General features: G+C 38.3%; 1 protein-coding gene across 1 annotated transcript in view; it reads left to right on the forward strand.

The window, feature by feature from the left end:
- The window catches only part of DNAH14 (dynein axonemal heavy chain 14), a 403,573-nt gene that overhangs the window by 323,802 nt on the left and 57,831 nt on the right, over positions 1 to 21,940 (forward strand). The window contains exons 57-64 of the mRNA XM_032289400.1: positions 1,720 to 1,911; positions 3,434 to 3,615; positions 5,966 to 6,074; positions 6,772 to 6,897; positions 14,611 to 14,705; positions 17,132 to 17,291; positions 18,689 to 18,820; positions 19,200 to 19,295. Of these exons, the coding sequence (XP_032145291.1) occupies positions 1,720 to 1,911; positions 3,434 to 3,615; positions 5,966 to 6,074; positions 6,772 to 6,897; positions 14,611 to 14,705; positions 17,132 to 17,291; positions 18,689 to 18,820; positions 19,200 to 19,295 (1,092 nt within the window). The remainder of the gene's footprint in view (positions 1 to 1,719; positions 1,912 to 3,433; positions 3,616 to 5,965; positions 6,075 to 6,771; positions 6,898 to 14,610; positions 14,706 to 17,131; positions 17,292 to 18,688; positions 18,821 to 19,199; positions 19,296 to 21,940) is intronic.

A 21,940-nucleotide genomic window follows, 5' to 3' on the forward strand; every position in this document is an offset into this window, starting at 1 on the left:
GACCAGGAGGTGATGGATACAAAAGAAATTGACTGGATAGAGCAGATGCTATTCAGAATGAGCTCAGTAGCAGAGGAGCTGTGAACAAACTGAACAAATTAGTCAAAATGAACTTGTATCTTTGAGACATGATGACTGACCAGTGGCTTAACGAATATATAGACATGATTACCCAAACCAGAATATTCAATGGAGAATGGATTTATTTCTGGTGCTAGTTTTTGTCTGTCATAGGGCAATTTAAAAATTGAATTTGGCCATCCACGATTTCTCAATTTAGTAACAACATTGCTAAGTATTAAATAGATGCTTAGTAATCTATCATAAGAAGATGTTTTAAAAATTCCAAATATGACTCCACAGTTGATAAAGAACAAGATGATACAAATGGATATGCTTAGATTAAGTTACATTTTTTAATACCATGGTAGAAAGAAGGATAGCATTTATCCTGACAATTGTGGCACTCTTATGCCTTGTTACTATATTTGGTTTATTCATTAGATTTGAATAATAAGGAAGAAAAAAGAAATCTCAAATTGGAATGCAGTGAATAGTACTCCAGAAAAAAAAAATAGATCAAGAATCTCAGAAATTTTAATTTTATATATAATACTATAGTATACTATACTACTCTCAGTACCTATATATATAGTGTACTGTAATACTACATATTATGTGTAATACTATTATATATTATATATATTATATCATATGAAATACGTATATAATGCTATACTTCCAAAAGTGATTTGACATGTCCTACAATAATGACAAATAATAAAGGCACACTTTAAACTGCTAACATTTGATACCTCTAGGTAGAAGTTTTGGGAATGTGTAAAAAAGAGGTATTTTCATTTTTACTTTAAACATTTCCACATTGTATGAATTTTGCACTGAGCAGTTTTATTTGCCTTTATAAATTTGTTAAACACAAAAAAGAGGGAAAAAAAATCTTACCTTTGAGTATTCTTTCAGCTTTACCATATTTATTTGACAAAATAAGTTGCTTAATACTTAAAGGTATTATCACTTTGTACAGTTAGACTGTGAGTTAAAAGAAACACTAACTCACTGAGGCTGTTTTCAATAATGCAGACTTATTGCAAAGTGATATCTGAAAATAAGGAAGAAGGAATCTGTGCCCTGTTGCCAGTCTTGCCAATAACCCAGCAACAGCAGCAGCACAGCCAGGTCTTATAAGGAAAACGGCTGAAGGCAAATTGCAGAGAAACCAGCACTTAGCCTACGGCCTGTAAAATTGTGTAGGATATCATATTGCTTAGCTGTAGGAGTTTTATTACTGCCTCCTCTGGTGCTCTACCCTTATTATCAGTCTGTTTCTTTCAGCTCTAATTCATCTGACCATTTCCTCACTTTGAGTTTCTGTGGGTCTTAAATGCACACCACTGCAGAGGAAAGAGTTAAATAGTCACACCCAGCACCACCAGATATAAAGTCCCCTACTGAACAGAACTCTAGCACCAGGTCCCGTCATAAGAGATGGTTTATGCAGAGGGTGTTCTGGGCCTCCCCTACTGTTAGTTTGCCTTGGAAGGGCTCTGTTTATGGCAGGCACTCAGTGCGCAAATGATCAGTCCCTGGTCTACCCACTAAGGAAAGATCTGAAATACGTTTTTCATGGAATTTTTAATATAATATTTTTTCAAAACAGTGGATTACATTTTAACGATTTATATTTTTGTTAATTTTCAGAGAATATATAAAAATCTTCATATTTTTGTGATCATGAGTCCTGAAGGACCTAGCTTACGCCAAAATTGTAGAATTTATCCTTCTATGATTAGCTCCTGTACAATTGATTGGTACGAGAGGTGGCCAGAAGAAGCTCTCCTTATTGTAGCTAACTCATTCTTAAAAGAAAAGGTCAATTTCGAGAACAGAGAGGTAAATATCTAATGCAAGTGAAGGTTTCAGTTTATTGACAGCATCTGTTGGTGTTATGCCTCTGAAGAGCAATGAACTCTAGATGGACAAAAATAGGCAGTTCTAAGCCAAATTATAATAGAATGGGTCAAGTGTTAACATTAACTCCCTATTAATTCCCCATCTCTTGTACACCTGAATTCAACCTATTTCAAAGATACCCAGATTCAGATTCCACAATGCCTGGGTCTCTTCACTGTGCTGTCCCCATGGTGGAACAGCAGATTTCCATGAAGGAACGATCTCCATTCTGCATACCAGATTTTATGGTAAGGATGCTGCAACCTTCTGTGTATTCTTTGTAAATTACTCTGGCTTGGCTACAAGCGCAAAATGGCAAAGCAGTGAGAGCACAAGCCACAACACAAAATTAACTCAGAATTTATGAGTCACCAGTAAGAAAGAATCTATTCTGGAGTGACTAAACTGAAGATCCCATAGGACCTAGGTGACAGCAAAGGGGTAAGAAGTGTTGACCAAAGGAGCTGTAAATGCATAGGGAACTGAAACTCAACATAGGACCTAGAAATGGGATTGCATCCTTACTTGTCTGTGATCAAGGAAAGCAAAGTCCAAGGAGGATAGAGATAAGGTAGAACCAGAGGAAAGAAAAGAAAAATGCAGCTGAGTTAAAAGTGACTAGTGATTAGTTAGACTTGGTAGACTGGAGATAGGTCATCAGGACTAGGTTATGTCTAAATCAGAAATATCTCCCAATCCAGGCAAAGAGAATATTCTTTCCACTCTGGTTTTGCTCATCTGTGTATCCTTTAGGCCCTTACATTTCTGTACCTTTATTTTGCTTAAGCAAGCTTCCTTGACTATCTTGCTATTGATAACCACTTTAAGAAAGGAGTATAAAAGATAAAGAAGGCTGGGCATGGTGGCTCACACCTATAATCCCAGCATTTTGGGAGGCCAAGGCAGGAGAATTGCTTGAAGTCAGAAGTTCAAGACCACCCTGGGTGACATAGTGAGAGCCCCATTTCTACAAAAAATTTAGATAATTAGCCAGGTGTGGTGGCAAGCATCTGTCATCCCAGCGGCTTGGGAGATTGAGGCAGGAGGATCTCTTGAGCCCAAGAATTTGAGGCTACAGTGAGCTATTGTTGCAACTGCACTTCGGCTTGGGCAAAGACCCAGTCTCAAAAAATTTTAAGATAAAGAAAACATTATAACCCTTGGCCATTGATACTGATGCCCTAAATATTTAGATGACTATAGCAAAAGTGAGAGTAACATGAGGGTAAAGCCCAGAAAGATGAGTATGGCATGCCATTCATAGTTAGCTATTCTGTTGCCCCACCACCATCCCAGCCATTAAAACTCACATTTTCTCTGTCCCGCTTATCCAGAAGTTCTCTCTACATCTCCAAATCTCAGAAATAATAAGCTATTTTAATTAAATAAAAATGTTCTATTTTCTCTTTTTGTGTATATTTGGATAACTTTCTTTTAATTCTTAAAAATTATTGTTCTTTAGAACTTGAAAGAAAAACTTGCCCCAACATGTGTCCAAATCCACAAAAGCATGAAAGACTTGAACACAAAATACTTTGAAGAAACTGGAAGATTTTATTATACCACTCCTAGTAGCTACTTGCAATTTATGGAAACATTTGCACACATTTTGAGGACACGAGAAAAGGAGATGCAAACAAAGAGGTAAGACTTTGAGACCGAATCAGAAACATATTGTATATTGGTGTTTTTACTTGCTAAAAGAGACACAAATGCAAAATGGTGAGCCCAAATCTGCCATTTTGGTGGGAGAAAAAGCCAGAAGCTGCAGAAAATCTTAAAAGAGATAAGGTTGATATTCCCCCTGTCTGCCTTCAAAGGCCGCCCCTGTCAAGGCAAGGCTGACAGACTTGGCCAATAAATAAACAATTAGTCCCTGACCGTTTATTTCCTAATCCAATTAGTTGGATTCTGACAGTTTATTTCTTACATGGGCAATGAAAGCAAGAGTAACCAACAGTGCCATTCCCAGTGTCTTTTGTCTCATGTGATAATACCGAAGCAAACTCCAACACAGGTAGTGGAACACCTACTAAGCAATTTTATAGGCAGCAGTGGTACCTGAGGAGGTGGGGGAAGATCAGGAGACACTGAGAAACTTATGACAATCTTCAGGGAAGATGAGGAAATCAGTGGGAAATGGCCTTGTAGCATCTACTCACAAATGCCCCACATTCTCATGATCTAGAAAGATCAAGGGTATCCTCCCAACACTCAGATCAGTTGCAGCGAAGCCTTGTCTATATAACCTATATGGACACATGAAAGGCTGCCAAGGGACCATAGTAGAACTATTCCTCTGCAAGTCCATCTCCTAAACCTGTCATGTATCCAGCAAATAATTCTTTTTTAAAAGTAGGCCACTCCATCAGATACCCTAACTAATTACATTGACTGGGGCCTGGGCCAGATCCATTCTATTTGCCATAGGGAACACTGCATGAGAGTGATCATGACTATGGCTCCCACTTGGAGGACAGACCATAGCTAAGCTCCCTCTCTGGAGCCAAACCAGTTAAAAATGTTATTAATCCAAGTGCATCAAGAGTTATTGGCCATTGCATATTCTCTGTCTCAGCTGGCTAGCAGGAAGTCCAGGGCAATGTGATTTTTTCATCAGCACTCATGCTGGAGAGTGTGGACTAATTTGTGTGCAGCAGGCAAGAATAGACCTGACATTTACATAAGAAGTAGCAACCTCAATAGCAGCATTTTGCTAATATGCAGTCAAGGTCTAATTTTATTAAGTTTTTGTTAACAAGGTGAGGTGGGGCATGATAGCTCCAATAACAGTTCATTTTAGAGAAGTTGAGGTAGTCTGAATATAATAATGAGGCTAAAGAGAATCATATCAGTGCTCAGCTAGTCTTGTTCTGTTTCAAGGAGAGACTGTTCATTCCTGGGGTCAGCATATCCTGGGAGGTTTCTGAAAATCCTTAGATTAAGATTTTTGTTGGTCAGCAGTTAAATTAAGGATGATGTCAACAGTCTAAGAAAATTGGCCACATGCCCTACAGACAAGAGTCAAGAGAGTTTAAGGAACCTTCCTTTTACTCCTAACCTCCTGGGATCTAAGGGGTCCCCTCCACACCACCCAGGGTTGTTGATCTCCATTCATAGCCATGTAATCAGTACAGCCAGTCCCTATCACAGTCATTCACCTCCTTTTCAGTCCTTCTCATGTCTTACTCACAACACGTCTCTAGATTGCTCAGTAGTTTCTTCTTTTACATACCTTGTAGTATCCTAAAACATCTCCCACCCCCTAAGGCATGGGCCATGCCAGAGCAATCTTAAGAGTTGTCACCTTATATGCATGATCATTATTATCAACATCCATAGCTGCTTATATCCAGCAAACATAGCTCGATGGCAAAAGACAGGTTATAGTCCCCCATTGCCCAACTCCTCTTTGCTACTTGGAAATTTCAGTAGTCCAGTTTCCCAGGGGTAGATGTGGGAGGAGAAAAAGCGAGAAGGGTTCATTATAGGGTTTGGGTCTCTTACAGCCTATCTGGTCCTCTTTCCCACCCCAAAACTTATAATTAAATATTCTATTTAAATGAGAGGTATGCCCTTCTGGGAAATTAATACAGTTAAAGCCCAACTTGCCTATCTTAAGTTTGCTCCAGTGGGAGCTGAGCCTCAGATACCCAGTTCTCAATATTAGTTTTTCCTTGAGTCTATTTTATTTTTAACGGCATCTGTTCTTCATCAAGTTGAGAAATTTCCCCTCTATTCCTAGTTATCATGAATTTTATCAAATGCTTTTTCTGCATCAGTGGACACTGATGCAGCAGTGAATTTTCTTCTTTATAGCTTGTTAATATAGTGGATTATATTGATTGACTTTCAAATTGTGAGCCAGTCTTGCAATTCTAGAATAAATTCCCTTTGGCCATAATTTGGTATAATTCTTTTTATGTATTATCAAATTACATTTACTAAATTGTGTTACATCTTATACCTTCTTAATACTTTTTTCTTCCTTCAGGGATCGCTTCTATATGGGTCTATCCACAATCCTGGAAGCAACCACACTGGTTTCAGAAATGCAAGAAGAGCTTTTGATTCTTGGTCCTCAAGTAGAACAAAAAACAAAGGTATGTTTGCTTTGAAATATCTTTTAAAGATTTTATTATCTAATGTAGAACAGTGTTTTAAAGCAAAGGCTCTGATACCTGACATAGACTAGAATTCCAGCTTTGTTACCCTATAACTGTGTACACATTTAAAAAAAAAAAAAAACTTGTTTTTTTAGTCTCAATTTATCTGTAAAATGAGAACAAAAAAGCAATAACAGCAAAATAGTGACATTATTACGTTTTGATAATTAAGTGTGATAGTAGATATATTTAGCTAACTGTAGAAGTTTATATAGAAAGATTCCCTAGTCAGTCAGTTAAATCCATCTGAAATATGTTGTGGTAACTTGCAGTCTATCAACTATCCTAAAAATCATCATTCATCCTCACTCTTTGCATGTATTGTGTGAAATATTTACTGTAGTCATCCTGGGCAATATCCCAAAGGCAGACCAATAGCGGAGAGCACCAACGGCGGGTGGAGGACAGAGCTTCTAAGAGGGGGCGCAACTGAGAGCTGGCCAAATGGTGAGAGTGCTTGCTCTCTCCATTTTATTAGTCTCTTGTTCTCTCTCATTTTGTTCATCTATTAAATATATTTCAGGCTGATTTTAATAAACTTTACAATAGTGAAATGAGATATTTGAATCACTCTTTTAGAAAAGAGATCATGTCTCTTGAAATTCATTCTAAGAACAATTATGTGGTTCATTAGGAAACAGAAACTCTAGTGGAAAAACTACGGAAAGAATCACAAGTAGTTGAGAAAGTTCAGATGCTCGTTAAACAAGATGAGGAAATTGTGGCAGAAGAAGTAAGAATTGTGGAAGATTATGCTCAGGTAAAATTAAAATACAGTCAATAAAAATAATTTGGAGATCTGAAAAAGTATTCCCTAACCCTCAAGTTTAAGAGTCAGACTGACTTTTTATAAATATGCAGTGCCCCAACTATGGGTACTTTTCATTGTAATCCCAACAATTTATTGAGTTCCTACTACACACAGGATAACATTAAATGAAAGTATGAAGTCCAAACATGCTTGATTCCTGTCCTTGAGAAACCCACAATCCTAGGAGGCTCTTCTCATTACAATGAACAGAAACTCATGCAGACCATATCAGAAATACACTTGGCCTTCAAGAGTAACATCTGCAAGAAACGAAGCAGCTCAAGGGACTGGCTATTTAGTGTGTGCTACTTCTGTTGCTAACTGAATAAACCTCTCTTTTTAAATTGGCTATTCCGCTCCATACACTCCAGTCAGGATCTTTGCAGGAGCCAGTGTAGTTTAGCAAATCACTGAATGCTCCTATCAGTAGTTATTCCTGCTCAGAGGAAGTGGAGAGTAGAGCTTATCTTCCATGCACAAAGGTTTTTAATCAAGCAACTCCACCAATTAAAAATACATATGTGAGCCTATACTCCAGTATGTATGTAAGTATTTATAGATAAATTATGTCCATGGGCTACTACCATTAGCTAATACCCCAAAGCTCAACAAATACCTAGGAAAAGGTTTATTATGAGTAACAGTGAATTTCAAAGTTTTGGTCATTTCAAAATTTTTTGGTTGGCCTCTTGTCATACCTGATTAGCTCATTATTATGTTTTTCCTTATAACATGGTTGAAGAAAAGTTTATATCAAGAATAAAAGAAGTGTCAGCCTGTCTTTTGCTTATTGTTCACTTGGGCTTCCGTTATTAGCATTGCCTTCAATCCAGTGTTTCTTTCAGGCATCTATTTAAGCTACCTGCCCATGTTTTAGGAGCTAATATTTCAAACTAGATAACAGAATAGGCAAATCCCCTCACATGGATACAGGTAAGCTGCAAAGCTTTCTAGTGTCCTGAGTGTTAATAGGGGAGGTCCCACTCCTGAGCCTTCCCAGATGGGGAGCTTCCCCTCTTCTATTAAGATGCCACCCCTCTCACTGAGTGATTCAGATACCAACCACCTGAAGGTGCCACTGTTGATCAGCATATTAAATATAAATACAGGGCCAGACATGGTGGCTCACACATGTAATCCCAGCACTTTGGGAGGCCAAGGAAAGCAGATCATGAGGTCAGAAGATCAAGACTATCCTGGCCAACATGGTGAAACCCTGCCTCTACTAAAAATACAAAAATAAGCAGGGTGTGATGGCGCGCACTTGTAATCGCAGCTACTCGGGCGGCTGAGGCAGGAGAATCACTTGAACCCAGGAGGTGGAGCGAGACTCCATCTCAAAAATAAATAAATAAATAGAGTATGGCTTAATTTCCGTCTTTAATATTTTATGCCAAATAAAAAATGGATAGAGAAATTCATAGATTTTTTTTGTTTTTGCTTTGCTTTATTTTGTTTTGTTTTTTGCCATACCATAAAGGGTAATCTTTTTTTCTCCCTGGCTTCAGCAGCAAAGCCAGATACATTAGGACCTGGGGCCATATTTTTAAAAAGAATACAAAATTTCTAGTACACAATTAGATATGAAAGTGAATGTGTATTTAGAATAAGTAAATCAAAACAAAATATAAAATTTTAAGTTGACAATTATCACAGACATCACAAAATCTAGAAAATTCCCTCAGACACTCCTATAATACTTTTAAAAATTTTTAAATTTTACTTTAAGTCTAGAATACATGTGCAGAACACGCAGATTTGTTGCCTAGGTATACATGTGCCAGGGTAGTTTGCTGCACCCATTAACCTGTCATCTACATTAGGTATTTCTCCTAATGCTATCCCTCCCCTTGACCCCCACCCCGACAGGCCCCAATGTGTGATGTTCCCCTCCCTGTGCCCATATGTTCTCCTTATTCAACTCCTACTTCTGAGTGAGAACGTGTGGTGTTTGGTTTTCTATTCCCGTGTTCGTTTGCTGAGAATGATGGTTTCCAGCTTCATTCATGTCCCTGCAAAGGACATGAGCACATTCTTTTTTATGGCTGCATAGTATTTCATGGTGTATATGTGGCACATTTTCTTTATCCAGTCTAACATTGATGGGCATTTGGGTTGGTTTCAAGTCTTTGCTATTGTGAATAGTGCTGCAGTAAACATACATGTGTATGTGTCTTTATAGTAGAATGATTTCTAATCCTTTGGGTATATGCCCAGTAATGAGATTGCTGGGTCAAATGGTATTTCTAGTTCTAGATCCTTGAGGAATCACCACACTGTCTTCCACAGTGTTTAAACTAATTTATACTCCCACTAACAGTGTAAAATTGTTCTTATTTCTCCACATCCTCTCCAGCATCTGTTATTTCCTGACTTTTTATGATCGCCATTCTAACTGGCATGAGATGGCATCTCATTGTGGTTTTGATTTGCATTTCTCTAATGACCAGTGATGATGAGTTTTTTTCATATGTTTGTTGGCTGCAAAAATGTCTTCTTTTGAAAAGTGTCTATTCATATCCTTCGCCCACTTTTTGATGGGGTTGTTTGTTTTTGTCTTGTAAATTGGTTTAAGTTCCTTGTAGATTCTGGATATTAGCCCTTTGTCAGATGGATAGTTGCAAAAATTTTCTCCCATTCTGTGGGTTGCCTGTTCACTCTAATGATAGTTTATTTTGTTTTGCAGAAGCTCTTTAGTTTTAATTAGATCCCATTTGTCAATTTTGGTTTTTGTTGCCATTGCTTTCTTTTGGTGTTTTAGTAATGAAGTCCTTGTCGGTGCCTATGTCTTGAATGGTTTTGCCTAGGTTTTCTTTTAGGGTTTTTATGGTTTTAGGTCTTATGTTTAAATCTTTAATCCATCTTGAGTTAATTTGTGTATAAGGTGTGAGGAAGGGGTCCTGTTTTATCTTTCTGCCTATGGCTAGCCAGTTTTGCCAACACTATTTATTAAATAAGGAATCCTTACCCCATTGCTTGTTGTTGTCAGGTTTGTCAAAGATCAAATGCTCATAGATGTGTGCTGTTATTTCTGAGGCCTCTGTTCTGTTCCATTGGTCTATATATCTGTTTTGGTACCAGTACCATGCTGTTTTTATTACTCTAGGCTTGTAGTATAGTTTGAAGTCAGGTAGCATGATGCCTCCAGCTTTGTTCTTTTTGCTTAGTGCTTTCTTGGCTATACAGACTCTTTTTTAGTTCCATATGAAATTTAAAGTAGTTTTTTCTTTTTCTTTTTTTTGAAACAGAGTTTCGCTCTTGTTACCCAGGCTGGAGCACAATGGTGCAATCTCAGCTCACCACAACCTTTGCCTCCCAGGTTCAAGCGATTCTCCTGCCTCAGCTTCCCGAGTAGCTGTAATCCCGAGGGATTACAGGCATGCACTACCACACCCGGCTAATTTTGTTGTATTTTTAGTAGAGATGGGGTTTCTCCATGTTGATCAGACTGGTCTTGAACTCCTAACCTCAGATGATCCTCCCGCCTCAGCCTCCCAAAATTTCTGCCAGAAGATCTGCTGTTAGTCTGATGGGCTTTCCTTTGTGGGTAACCCACCCTTTCTCTCTGGTTGACCTTAACAGTTTTTCCTTTATTTCAACTTTAGTGAATCTGATGATTTCGTGTCTTGGGGTGTCTCTCCTTGAGGAGTATCTTTGTGGTGTTCTCTGTATTTCCTGAACGTTGAATGTTGGCCTGTCTTGCTAACATTCTGGGGAAGTTCTGAATAATGTTCTGAAGTGTGTTTTCCAACTTGGTTCTACTCTCCCCATCACTTTCAGGTACACCAATCCAGTGTAGGTTTGGTCATTTCACGTAGTTCCATATTTCTTTGAGGCTTTGTTCAGTCTTTTACATTCTTTTTTCTCTAATCTTGTCTTCACACTTTATTTCATTAAGATGATCTTCAATCTCTGATATCCTTTCTTCCCCTTGATCAATTCGGCTATTGATACTTGTGTATGCTTCAGGACGTTCTCGTGCTGTTTTTCAGCTCCATCAGGTCATTTATGTTCTTCTCTAAACTGGTTATTCTAGTTAGCAATTCCTCTAACCTTTTATCAAGGTTCTTAGCTTCCTTGAATTGGGTTAGAACATGCTTCTTTAGCTCTGAGGAGTTTGTTGTTACTCACCTTCTGACACCTACTTCTGTCAATTTGTCAGACTCATTCTCCATTCAGCTTAGTTCCCTTGCTGGCAAGGAGTTGTGATCCTTTGGAAAAGAGACATCTGGTTTTTGGCATTTTCAACCTTTTTATGCTGGTTTTTCTTCATTTTGTGGATTTATCTACCTTTGGTCTTTGTTGTTGGTGACCTTCAGATGGAGTTTGTGTGGTCATACTTTTTGTTGATGTTGATGCTATTGCTCTCTGTTTGTTAGTTTTCCTTCTAAAGTCAGGACCCTCATCTGCAGATCTGCTGAAGTTTTCTGAGGGCCCACTCCAGACCCTTTTTGCCTGGGTATCACCCATGGAGGATGCAGAACAGCAAAGATTGCTGCCCGCTCCTTCCTCTGGGACACCTGTCACATGCCAGCCAGAGCACTTTCTGTATGAGGTGTCTGTCAACCCCTGCTGGGTGGTATCTCCCCATCAGGAGGCACGGGGTCTGGGCTCCATTTGAGGAGGCAGTCTGTCCCTTAGCAGAGCTCAAACACTGTGCTAGGACATCTGCTGCTCTCTTCAAAGTCAGCAGGTAAGAACATTTAAGTCTGCTGAAGCTGCACCCGTAGCCGCCCCTTCTCCCAGTTGCTCTGTCCCAGAGAAATGGGAGTTTTATCTGTAAGCCCCTGACTGGGGCTACTGCCTTTCTTTCAGAGATGGCCTGCCCAGAGAGCAGGAATCTAGAGAGGCAGTCTGGCTACAATGGCTTGCGGCACTGCAGTAGGCTCTGCCCAGTCTGAACTTCTTGGTAGCTTTGTTTATACTGTCAGGGCAAAACCACCTCTTCAAGTCTCAGTAAAGGCAGAGGCCCCCCTACCTCCACCAAGCCCAAGCATCCCAGGTTGACTTCAGGATGCTATGCTGGCAGCAAGAATTTCAAGCCAGTGGATGTTAGTTTGCTGGGCTCTGTGGGGGTGGGATCCACTGAGCAAGACCACTTGGCTCCCTGGCTTTAACCCCTTTTCCAGGGGAGTGAATGGTTCTGTCTCACTGGTGTTTCAGGTGCCACTGGGGTATGGAAAAAAAAAAAAAAAAAAAACTCCTGCAGCTATCTCAGTGTCTGCCCAAATGACCACCCAGTTTCATGCTTGAAACCCTGGGCCCTGGTGGTATAGGCACCCGAGGGAATCGCCTGGTCTGTGGGTTGCAAAGACCATGGGGAAAGCATAGTATCTGGGCCAGAGTGCTTCGTCCCTCACAGCACAGTCCCTCATGGCTTCCCTTGACTAAGGGTGGGAGTTCTCCAACCCCTTGAACTTCCCAGATGAGGCAACACCACTCTGCTTTGGCTCACCCTCTGTGGGCTTCACCCACTGTCTAACCAGTCCCAGTAAGATGAACCAGGTACCTCAGTTGGAAATGTGGAAATCACCCAACTTCTGTGTTGGTCTTGCTGGGAGCTGCAGACCAGAGCTGTTCCTATTCGGCCATCTTTCCCCAATCATGCCACACTCCCGTAATACTTTTTTTCTGCATTTTCTCACTGCATATTCTGTGATCATTCCTTCATATGATAATGATTATGTAATATCATTTCCTAAAAAATCTTTAGCAGAATTGATCATATGTTTTTCTTTTTCGATACGTTAGAAGTTTCTTTCAACTTTGTAAGTTATTATTGACAATGACATAAACATTTATAGGACTGCTATCACATTTGTTATAAGCAACAATGGCTTTTCAAGATTTATTGTGCAGTGATTAATTTCAAATACTGTGTGGGTGGGCCGGGCGCAATGGCTCACACCTGTAATCCCAGCACTTTGGGATGCCAAGGTAGTCAGATCATGATGTCAAGAGATCGAGATCATCCTGACCAACATGGTGAAACCCCATCTCTACTAAAAATACAAAAATTAGCCGGGTATTGTGGTGCATGCCTGTAATCCCAACTACTCAGGAGGCCGAGGCAGGAGAATCACTTGAACCTGGGAAACAGAAGTTGCAGTGAGCCACTGCACTCCAGCCAGGCAACAAGAGCGAGACTCCAGCTCAAAAAAAAAAAAAAAATTCAAATACTGTTTGAATCAATGACATTCATTAACCAGTTTTCCATCAATGTCCTCATTATAACAGTGTTTTCTGATATTTATGTTATTTTCATTAATGTCAATTTCTGGAAAATGCAACAAGAAATTTAAATTTTTCCAATGTGATCATATGTTTCCTTCTTCTTCATTACTTGGATAATTACACAAACCAAGAGCTACTTTATTACTTATGCTCTAAATTTATTTTTTCTTTTTAATAAATTTTTGTTTTTGGTATGATCCGAAATTTTTATTATGATTTTCTCCTCAATATCAGAATAACCCCTACTGATTTTAGCACTTTTGTTTCCTATTTTTCACATTTTTATCTTAATTATATATGTGTCAATAAAATTGTTTCATTCTAAAAGAAGGTATCTCTCACATATCTACGTGAGAAATCTGTAATTTCTTACTTCATTGAAACACTCCAAAACATCTTTCCAAATGCAGTAAGCATTTCTTCAAAACCCAAGAATTCTGGTGAATTTGATTTCATACAACTCCCACTTAAAAAAAAAAAAGTATGGCAGATTTAAAATAGTATATACTGCTTATCAAGTATACTCAAAATGAAGTTCCATTTTGCAAAGGTATCAATGAAAATCTAACCCTCCACTTACAATTTTATACATCTAATAAGTAGAAATATTTCCACAGAGTAGCGTCTAGATCCATACATTGTAAACCTCATCTCTCCTATACTAACCCGAGACTTCTGGCGCCAGACCCTATAGGACAAGTTTCTATTACAGTATGACCTCTGGGCTTAATGTTACCTCACCAGAAAAGTTAGAACAGCAGAAAACAGAAGCATTTCTGGAAGTCATTCCTATTTCAGACAGCTTACAGTAGCTTTATTTTATAGGGAAGTAACTGTTAGCAATATAAATATAATTCCCAACTCAACTTCTTAGCCAGATCCCAAAATGTCCATAGCCACTATGGCACCTGATGTGCTATGAAACCTGACAAAAAGTGAGGCAAAATGCAAAGAGAAATCATTCCTAATTGATTGCAGTTCAAACGTCTTACTTTTGTAAAATGAAAACATATGAGCTTGCAAACATATTGGCAGGGCTCCTTGCACAGCCTCGGAAGGGGTGTGTGCAAGTGAGAGGCTGAAGTTTAATAAGCTTCGTAGCTTCACAGTAATTCTGCCTTTAACTGGACCATTCCTCAAGAAGGCATTGTTAATTCTACCCTGAGTCTAAGAGAAGGCGGAAATCACTCAGTGTTTTTGCTTCCCGTGGATACCTTCTCATCAAGGATTGAATCATTTACAGTTTAGGACTATGACACACCTTTCCAACAGTGTAAGCATGTGTGCATATATCCGAGTCATACAAGATGCATAACTTATGGGCATTGTAAAAATGTCAAATTATATTTTCCAAGTTCAGCATATAAAAATTTTAAATATGCAACTGTATTCATTCATACATATTTGAAGAGCTATTTTTTATTGCAGAAAACTGCCAATGAACTAAAAAGTGTGCTGCCAGCCTTAGACAAGGCAATTTTGGCTCTAAATGCCCTGGATAAAGCTGATGTTGCTGAATTAAGGTAACTCTCCTAAGTTTCTTTTGAGTTGGAAAAGCTCAGGAAAAAAAAACCATAAATTAATGTTTACTAAGCCTATATTCCATTTCTTAATCTTGGTTTAAGATTTTTTGCTCTTCTTGGTAACTTTAAGTTTTCATTAAGTGTGGTATATACTGTATCTTATCAATTTTATGATGTCTTCAATTATAAGGCATACCAGTATTTTTTGTGTCCTTAAGAAAAAAATGCTCCCAGTTAAACTGTGATGTGCTGTTTGTTATAAATTCAGTCTCAATCTCTTTGATGTAAAATGTGCATCTTAAAATTGACAAAATACAATATTACCTGGCCTGCAGTTCCAAAAATAAAAAGGCAATATTTATGTATTGTAAACTGCTGCTTGTACCAGTTTAGCTACAGCTTTTGGGATCTGTACGAATGTACTCATATCTGAGACTGCAAAGTTGGACATTACCACAGGTGTCACTATGGGAAGTGTGTGAAGTGCTTCCCCTTGCTGCGTCCTGTCCCAAACTTGATCAGGGGTAGGGCTGTGGGTTAATGATTAAAGAGAATACATAAGAAAATACAGGAAGAAATGAAACATTTTAGTGTACAAAGATCTGATCCTGTTAGTGCTCATTTGAATCTTTGGGTGAGACAATTTTTAGCTTGAGTTCCTCAACTCAACAAACAATGGGAACCTAACTGTAACATCTTGGAATGTGTTAAGTTTTCCACTATTTATAGAAAATAGTATTTTAATAAAATGTGGAAATATGGAACAAATCTACCATGATATTTATAACACATTATTAGCTCTTGTGGTAAGAATAAAAAATAGCAGAATTTTTTGTGTATTTTTATGATGAACAGATCATATGACAATGCTGAAGTTAATGTACCTGAAACTGAAAAACTGCAGCAGAGAAACAAGCAAGAGGAGGGAGAATTCTTGACTTTCTTTCCTTTCATTCCTAAGCACACATTCTCATGCACTCATTTATTTATCAATTCAGCAAATATCTTGAGCACACACTAAGTGCCAGGCCCCATTCTAGGCACTGAAGTTGTAGCAGTTAACGCTTGCAGAAACCATTCCTGATGAGGTGACATTAGAGCAGAGAACTGAATGAAATTTGGAAGTAAGCTAGACATATATCCAGAGGAAAAGTGTTCCAAGCAGAGGAAATGGAAAGCATGAAAGTCTGAAGACAGAAATGTGCTTCTTGGGTTTCAGGAACTACAAAAGACCAAGATGACTAAAGCTCAGTGAGCAGGAGGGAGTGTCAGGAGATGATATTAGAGAAGTAACATGGGCCAGTCCTTCCCCAGCACAGCCCCCCATGTACCTCATGACTTTGTTCCAGAAGGTTCTATTCTCTTAGCTTTTTTCCTAGCAGATATTCCCAAGAGAGTGGTCAGTTCAAATTCCCTTTAGCCTAATTTCTGAGGGGCAGTGTTTCATAGTGGTTAAGCACATGGGCTCTGATGCCAAGCTTCCTGGCTTGGAATCCTGGCACTGCCACTTTCTGGCTGTATAATTCTTTGCCACTTTGCAACATGAACCAGTAGTGAGTAAGCTTCCCTTTTGTGCAACAGTGATTGCAGATGTTGAAAAGACTGAATAAGCTGAATGAGTTAATACAGGTAAAATGCTTAGAACAGAGGCCGGCATAAGTCAACTGCTCAGTAAAGATTACTTTCGTAATAAGAGGTTTCCTCTGATCAAGTAGGCCCTTTCCCCTGCCCTAGTAATACTACAAACGCTAAAAAAAAAAGCAGCCTTGTCCTTGAATTCCTTGAGTATGCCCTATTTGTTTTTAAAGATCCTCCTTTGTGATATTGCTAATGTGCATTTTACTTGCTTACTCCAAAATGCCCACAAATGAGTATGCCTTATAACCTGATCTCCGTTGCTATTCTTGAACATGCAGCAGAGACAGCTTACTACAGCCTCTGCTTCCTAGGTCCAAGCAAGTCTCCTGCCTCAGCCTCCCGAGTAGCTGGGACTACAGGTGCTCACCACCATACCCAGCTAATTTTTGTATTTTTATAGAGATGGGGTTTCACCATGTTGGCCAGGCTGGTCTTGAACTCCTGACCTCAAGTGATCTACCCACTTCAGCCTCCCAAATTGCAGAGATTACAGGCATGAGCCACCATGCCCAGTTCAAAACTTTTTATAAAAAACTAATTCTTCTCTAACTCAGATGTAGTACTTATTTAGGTTTTATGCATTTCATCTTCCTAAAACAAAGATATCGTTATATTTAAGATACGCAATTTTCAAAAGATACCTAAATAATTAAATAGCTATATGTTGACAAATAGTTTTTCTTATCCAAATATGTGTTAAAAATCTGTGTATATTGTCTTCTGAGATATTTACAGGGTGCATTTGATTTTTAATTGTGAAGTTGTTAGATTTTCATCATCTATTACAGAGTATACACAAGGCCTCCCTTCCTCGTACTGACTGTCATGAATGCAGTGTGTATTCTTCTGCAAAAGAAACCTAACTGGGCAACAGCAAAATTACTTCTTTCAGAAACTGGTTTCCTGAAAAAATTGATTAACCTTGACAAGGACAGCATACCTGATAAGGTAAAAAGTTTATCTCCAATTGATGCAGCTCATATTTATAGTCTGTGGGGTCAAACAGACCACCTGCCATCTAAATTGTTCTATTCTTAGATGGAGAAACTATTCTCTAGGAAAATAGTTCTATTCTTCCAGGCAAGAGAAGAGATGCCCAATTGGAAACGGAAAAGGAATCTCAGCCTGAGAAAACTTTCATTCTGATTATGGCTCCCAAAAGTAGATGAGAAATACTATATATCTAACTCTAAACTGTGTGATACCATTTAGAAATAGAGGTGGACCTGCGGGCAGGTTGACACAGCTAAGCTAGAGAACATCCTCAGTGAACCCCAGTGTGCTGCCCCAGGCCACACCACCATCACTGACCTTTGAATAGGGACTGTGCCCTGCCAATATGCCACTGGGGGACAGAAGGTAAAGGTTGGTATTCCCAGTCACCTCATGCCTGATGTACACAAGGAGACTTCAGAATTTTTAAACATTAAATTCCTAAAGCTGGAGAAAGTTAACCTGTTTTGTTTTTGTTTTAAAATAGTTTCTTTTTTAAAACTATAGCAAAACTAGTGCAACATCAGTAGCAATCGCAGGATATTTATAACAAACGCTTTTTCTCTCCTGGTACCAGGGTAATTTTTTTTTTTTTTTTTTTTTTTTTTTTTTTTGAGACAGAGTCTCTCTCTGTCACCCAGGCTGGAGTGCAGTGGCACGATCTCAGCTCACTGCAACTTCCACCTCCCGGGTTCAAGCAATTCTCCTGCCTCAGCCTCCAGAGTAGCTGGGACTACAGGCATCTGCCACCATGCCCAGCTAATTTTGTATTTTTAGTAGAGATGGGGTTTCACCATATTGGTCAAGCTGGTCTCGAATTCCTGACCTTGTGATCCAACCCCACCCCCAGACCCCTCAGAGTGCCGGGATTACAGGTGTGAGCCACCGTGCCCAACCACTAGGATCATTTTTGTACCCAGGTATGTGTCTTTGATTCTACTGTTGAAGATAAGTTAATTTTTTTTAAGATGGAGTCTCACTCTGTGCACTTGCTGGAGTGCAGTGGCACGATCTTGGCTCGCTACAACCTCCACCTCCCGGGTTCAAGTGATTTTCGTGCCCTAGCCTCCCCAGTTGCTGGGATTATAGATGTGTGCCACCATGCCCAGCTAATTTTTGTGTATTTAGTAGAGACAAGCTTTCACCATCTTGGCCAGGTTGGTCTCATACTCCTGACTTCTGGTGATCCACCTGCCTCGGCCTCCCAAAGTGCTGGGATTACAGGTGTGAGCCACCATTCCCAGCCCAAATATTTTTATATGAAATAAAATTTCAATCTAGTGTAGACTGGGGAAAACTTCAAGTGAATAATATTTCTTTCTCATGTGATACATTAACTGTATACTCTCTAGGTTTTCATGAAGCTAAAAAAAATTTTAACCTTACCTGATTTCAACCCAAACAAGATTGCGCTGGTTTCTGTTGCTTGTTGCTCCATGTGCCAGTGGGTTATTGCTCTGAATAACTACCATGAAGTACAAAAGGTATGCTTTTCCTCCTAAACATCTGTCATGATTTGGAAGTGGCACATCAACATGCCAGAAGTGATTTTTATTTAACAATCCTCAAATGAACTTGAGTGGAAAAGATTCCTAAGGAGAAACACTTTCATGGAATATATTATTCTAACTCACACAGATGTCAAGTGCTTCTATTAAATTTGTTATTTATTGACAACTATGCTAGTATTTGCTTATTTTAATGTTTCACCGATAGGCTATTTTATACCCCACATATACACATAATTCTAGGAAACTTTATTTGTAATGATTGACATCTGTAAATGTCTTTCAAATACAAATAGCAATTTTAACAGTAAATCTGTCTTTTTCCACACTTAAATGTTCTGACATTCTCTTTTAGGTTGTGGGCCCTAAACAAATCCAAGTGGCTGAAGCTCAAAGTGTCCTTAAAATTACACGACAAAGACTGGCTGAGAAACAAAGAGGTTTACAGCTGGTAAGAAATACTTTTGTTCAATTCTCAAAATAAGACAAAACACCAAGACGATGTAGTTAACTCAGAAAAGCTTATTCGTTTCAGATAAAATGGGAATAATAATATAGGATGTGAAAAGATTAATTGTGAGGATGAAGTTAATAATATTGATAATGTTATTAATAATATGTGTAAAACTTTTAGTACCTACCACATAATAAAACGCTCTGTAAAGTTTGTTATTATTGTCTTTATAAAATTATTAATTTACTATTTCACCAACTTTCTCTCAGGAGATCTTTACAACTTCAGTTTACCAAAGCCTTAAACAATATCAATCTGTGTTCTTTTTTTTTTTTCCAATCTGTGTTCTTTAAAAAAAAAAAAAAAAACTGTACTTTGCCAGGTGCAATAGCTCACACCTATAATCCTAGCACTTTTGGAGGCTGAGATAGATGGATCACCTGAGGTCAGGAGTTCGAGACCAGCCTGGCCAACATGGTGAAACCATGTCTCTACTAAAAATATACAAATTAGCCAGGCTTGGTGGCGGGAGCCTGTAATCCTAGCTACTCAGGAGGCTGAAGCAAGAGAATCACTTGAACCCGGGAGAAGGAAGTTACAATGAGCCAAGATTGCGCCATTGCACTCCAGCCTGGGAGACAAGAGCAAAACGCTTTTTCAAAAAAAAAAAAAAAAAACTCTACTTAACCTGTTTATATCACTATACTGTTTCTTGGCAAATGCATGATTATTCCTTAAATGTCTTGATTTTAAATTAAAATATAGTATCATTATCATTGTGAGAACTGGAACTAGAATTGATATCCCTGTTACCTATTTAGCTCACATACATTTTGAGAGTGGGCAAAGTACTGCATTCCAGAGATGGCAAACTAACAGGGAAATTTAATACATTGACATCTTTTGGCCTATTACAGTCTCCCCACCCCTCACCTCATTTTGATATAATCAGCATTTTTAAATCTAGGGACTTTACTTAGTATCTGATTTTCTGTTTTTTCCTGAAAACTCAGATAGCTGGCAACTCTGGGTTAGCATTCCCACTTGGCTGTAATCAGCCCACCTTACTTCAAGTATTTCTGCCACCTGCTTGGCCCCACTGGCATTTCTGGTAAACTGAGATATAATAAAGGGATTGGATATTTTTGAAGAAAATAAACAAATTAGAACTGAATTTATATAGCTATATCATTTATTGCTAATATTTTATTGTAGCTTATAGTCTATAGAGTTTTGTTTTGATAGTTGTTGATAATAGTTAATGTTTATTTAGCACTTACTGTGTTCCAAGCACTAAGCTCATTTAATCCTCATTTAATCCTCACAGCATTTTGAAGTAGATGTTTATAAATGGGAAAACTAAATTTTAAAGATTTAGTAAATTTGTTCAAAGTCTTAAACTAATAAGTGATGGTGCCCATGTTCTAACCAAGGTCTGTCTAACTCTAAAGCCCATGCACTTAATGGGCTTTTACGCTACTACACTTTAAAATATTTCTATCTAGAAGTGATACCCAAATATTCAGCAACCAGTGTGGCATAGGCACCAACTGATCAGAATGGACGTTTGTCATGCAGGTAGAAGCAGAGTCTTGGAAGCCTCCCAATGAGTTTGAAGAGAAGGTATGGGGCCAGACTGGGCAATGTGTGGTTGCAGAGGTGCTTCCTGGGACCTAGAGCAGGACCCTTTAGCAATCACCACAGGAATATGTCAACATTTCACAGTTGCGCCTAGGTAGTGCATGCCACTGAATATCAGCCCTATATCTGTCCCAGAATGAAAGAAGCCCAAGAAAGGAAAAAGAATTTTTTTCAAAACTTTAAGAAAAATACATTTGAACATTATACAATTTGGAAAAACAGGGCATTCAAGAAGAAATAATTTTTAGTTTACTGAAACTGTTCCTTTTTTGCAACGATTACTAGAAACTCTGGGTAAGTAAATTTTAAAACCTGAATGATATGCCCTGTTTTCTAGAACATTTCAGTCACTAAAAGTCAATTTTAAAAAAACTCGAAAGCTTAAACAATCCAAAAATCATGGATTTAAAAAGGAAATCATAGATAGAACAACCAGAAAGAAGACAAGGAAATAAAGAACTTGAACAACTTAGTAAACCAATTACACCTAACAGACATACTCAGACTACTCCACCACCACCAACAAGATACACACTCTTCTTAAGTGCAAATGAGCTTTTCTCCAGAATAGACTATGTGTTAGGTCACAAAGTAAGCCTCAATCGATTTTAAAAGATATATGCCATAAAAGCATCCTGTCTGGCGATAATACCATGAAGTTTGAAATTAGTAACAGAGGAAAAATGGAAAATTTACAAGTAGGAGTAACGCATTCTTTACTAACTCATTCTTTGACCCTGTGGGTCAAAAAAGCAACCACAAAGGAAATTAGAAAATACCTAGAGACAAAGAAATATCAAATATAACAACCAAAACAAATGGGATGCAGCAAAGGAAATGCTCAGAGGGAAATTTATAGTTGTAAATGCCAACATTTAGATAGATAGATAGATAGATTATAATAATTTTTATATATTTATATATAAAATAATTTATACATATGTATAATAATTTATACATATATATATATATATATATATATAAAATCAGTAAACTAACTT

This window comes from Sapajus apella, unplaced genomic scaffold, assembly GCF_009761245.1.
Source record: "Sapajus apella isolate SASKATOON/1434 unplaced genomic scaffold, GSC_monkey_1.0 scaffold22, whole genome shotgun sequence".
NCBI lineage: Eukaryota > Metazoa > Chordata > Mammalia > Primates > Cebidae > Sapajus > Sapajus apella.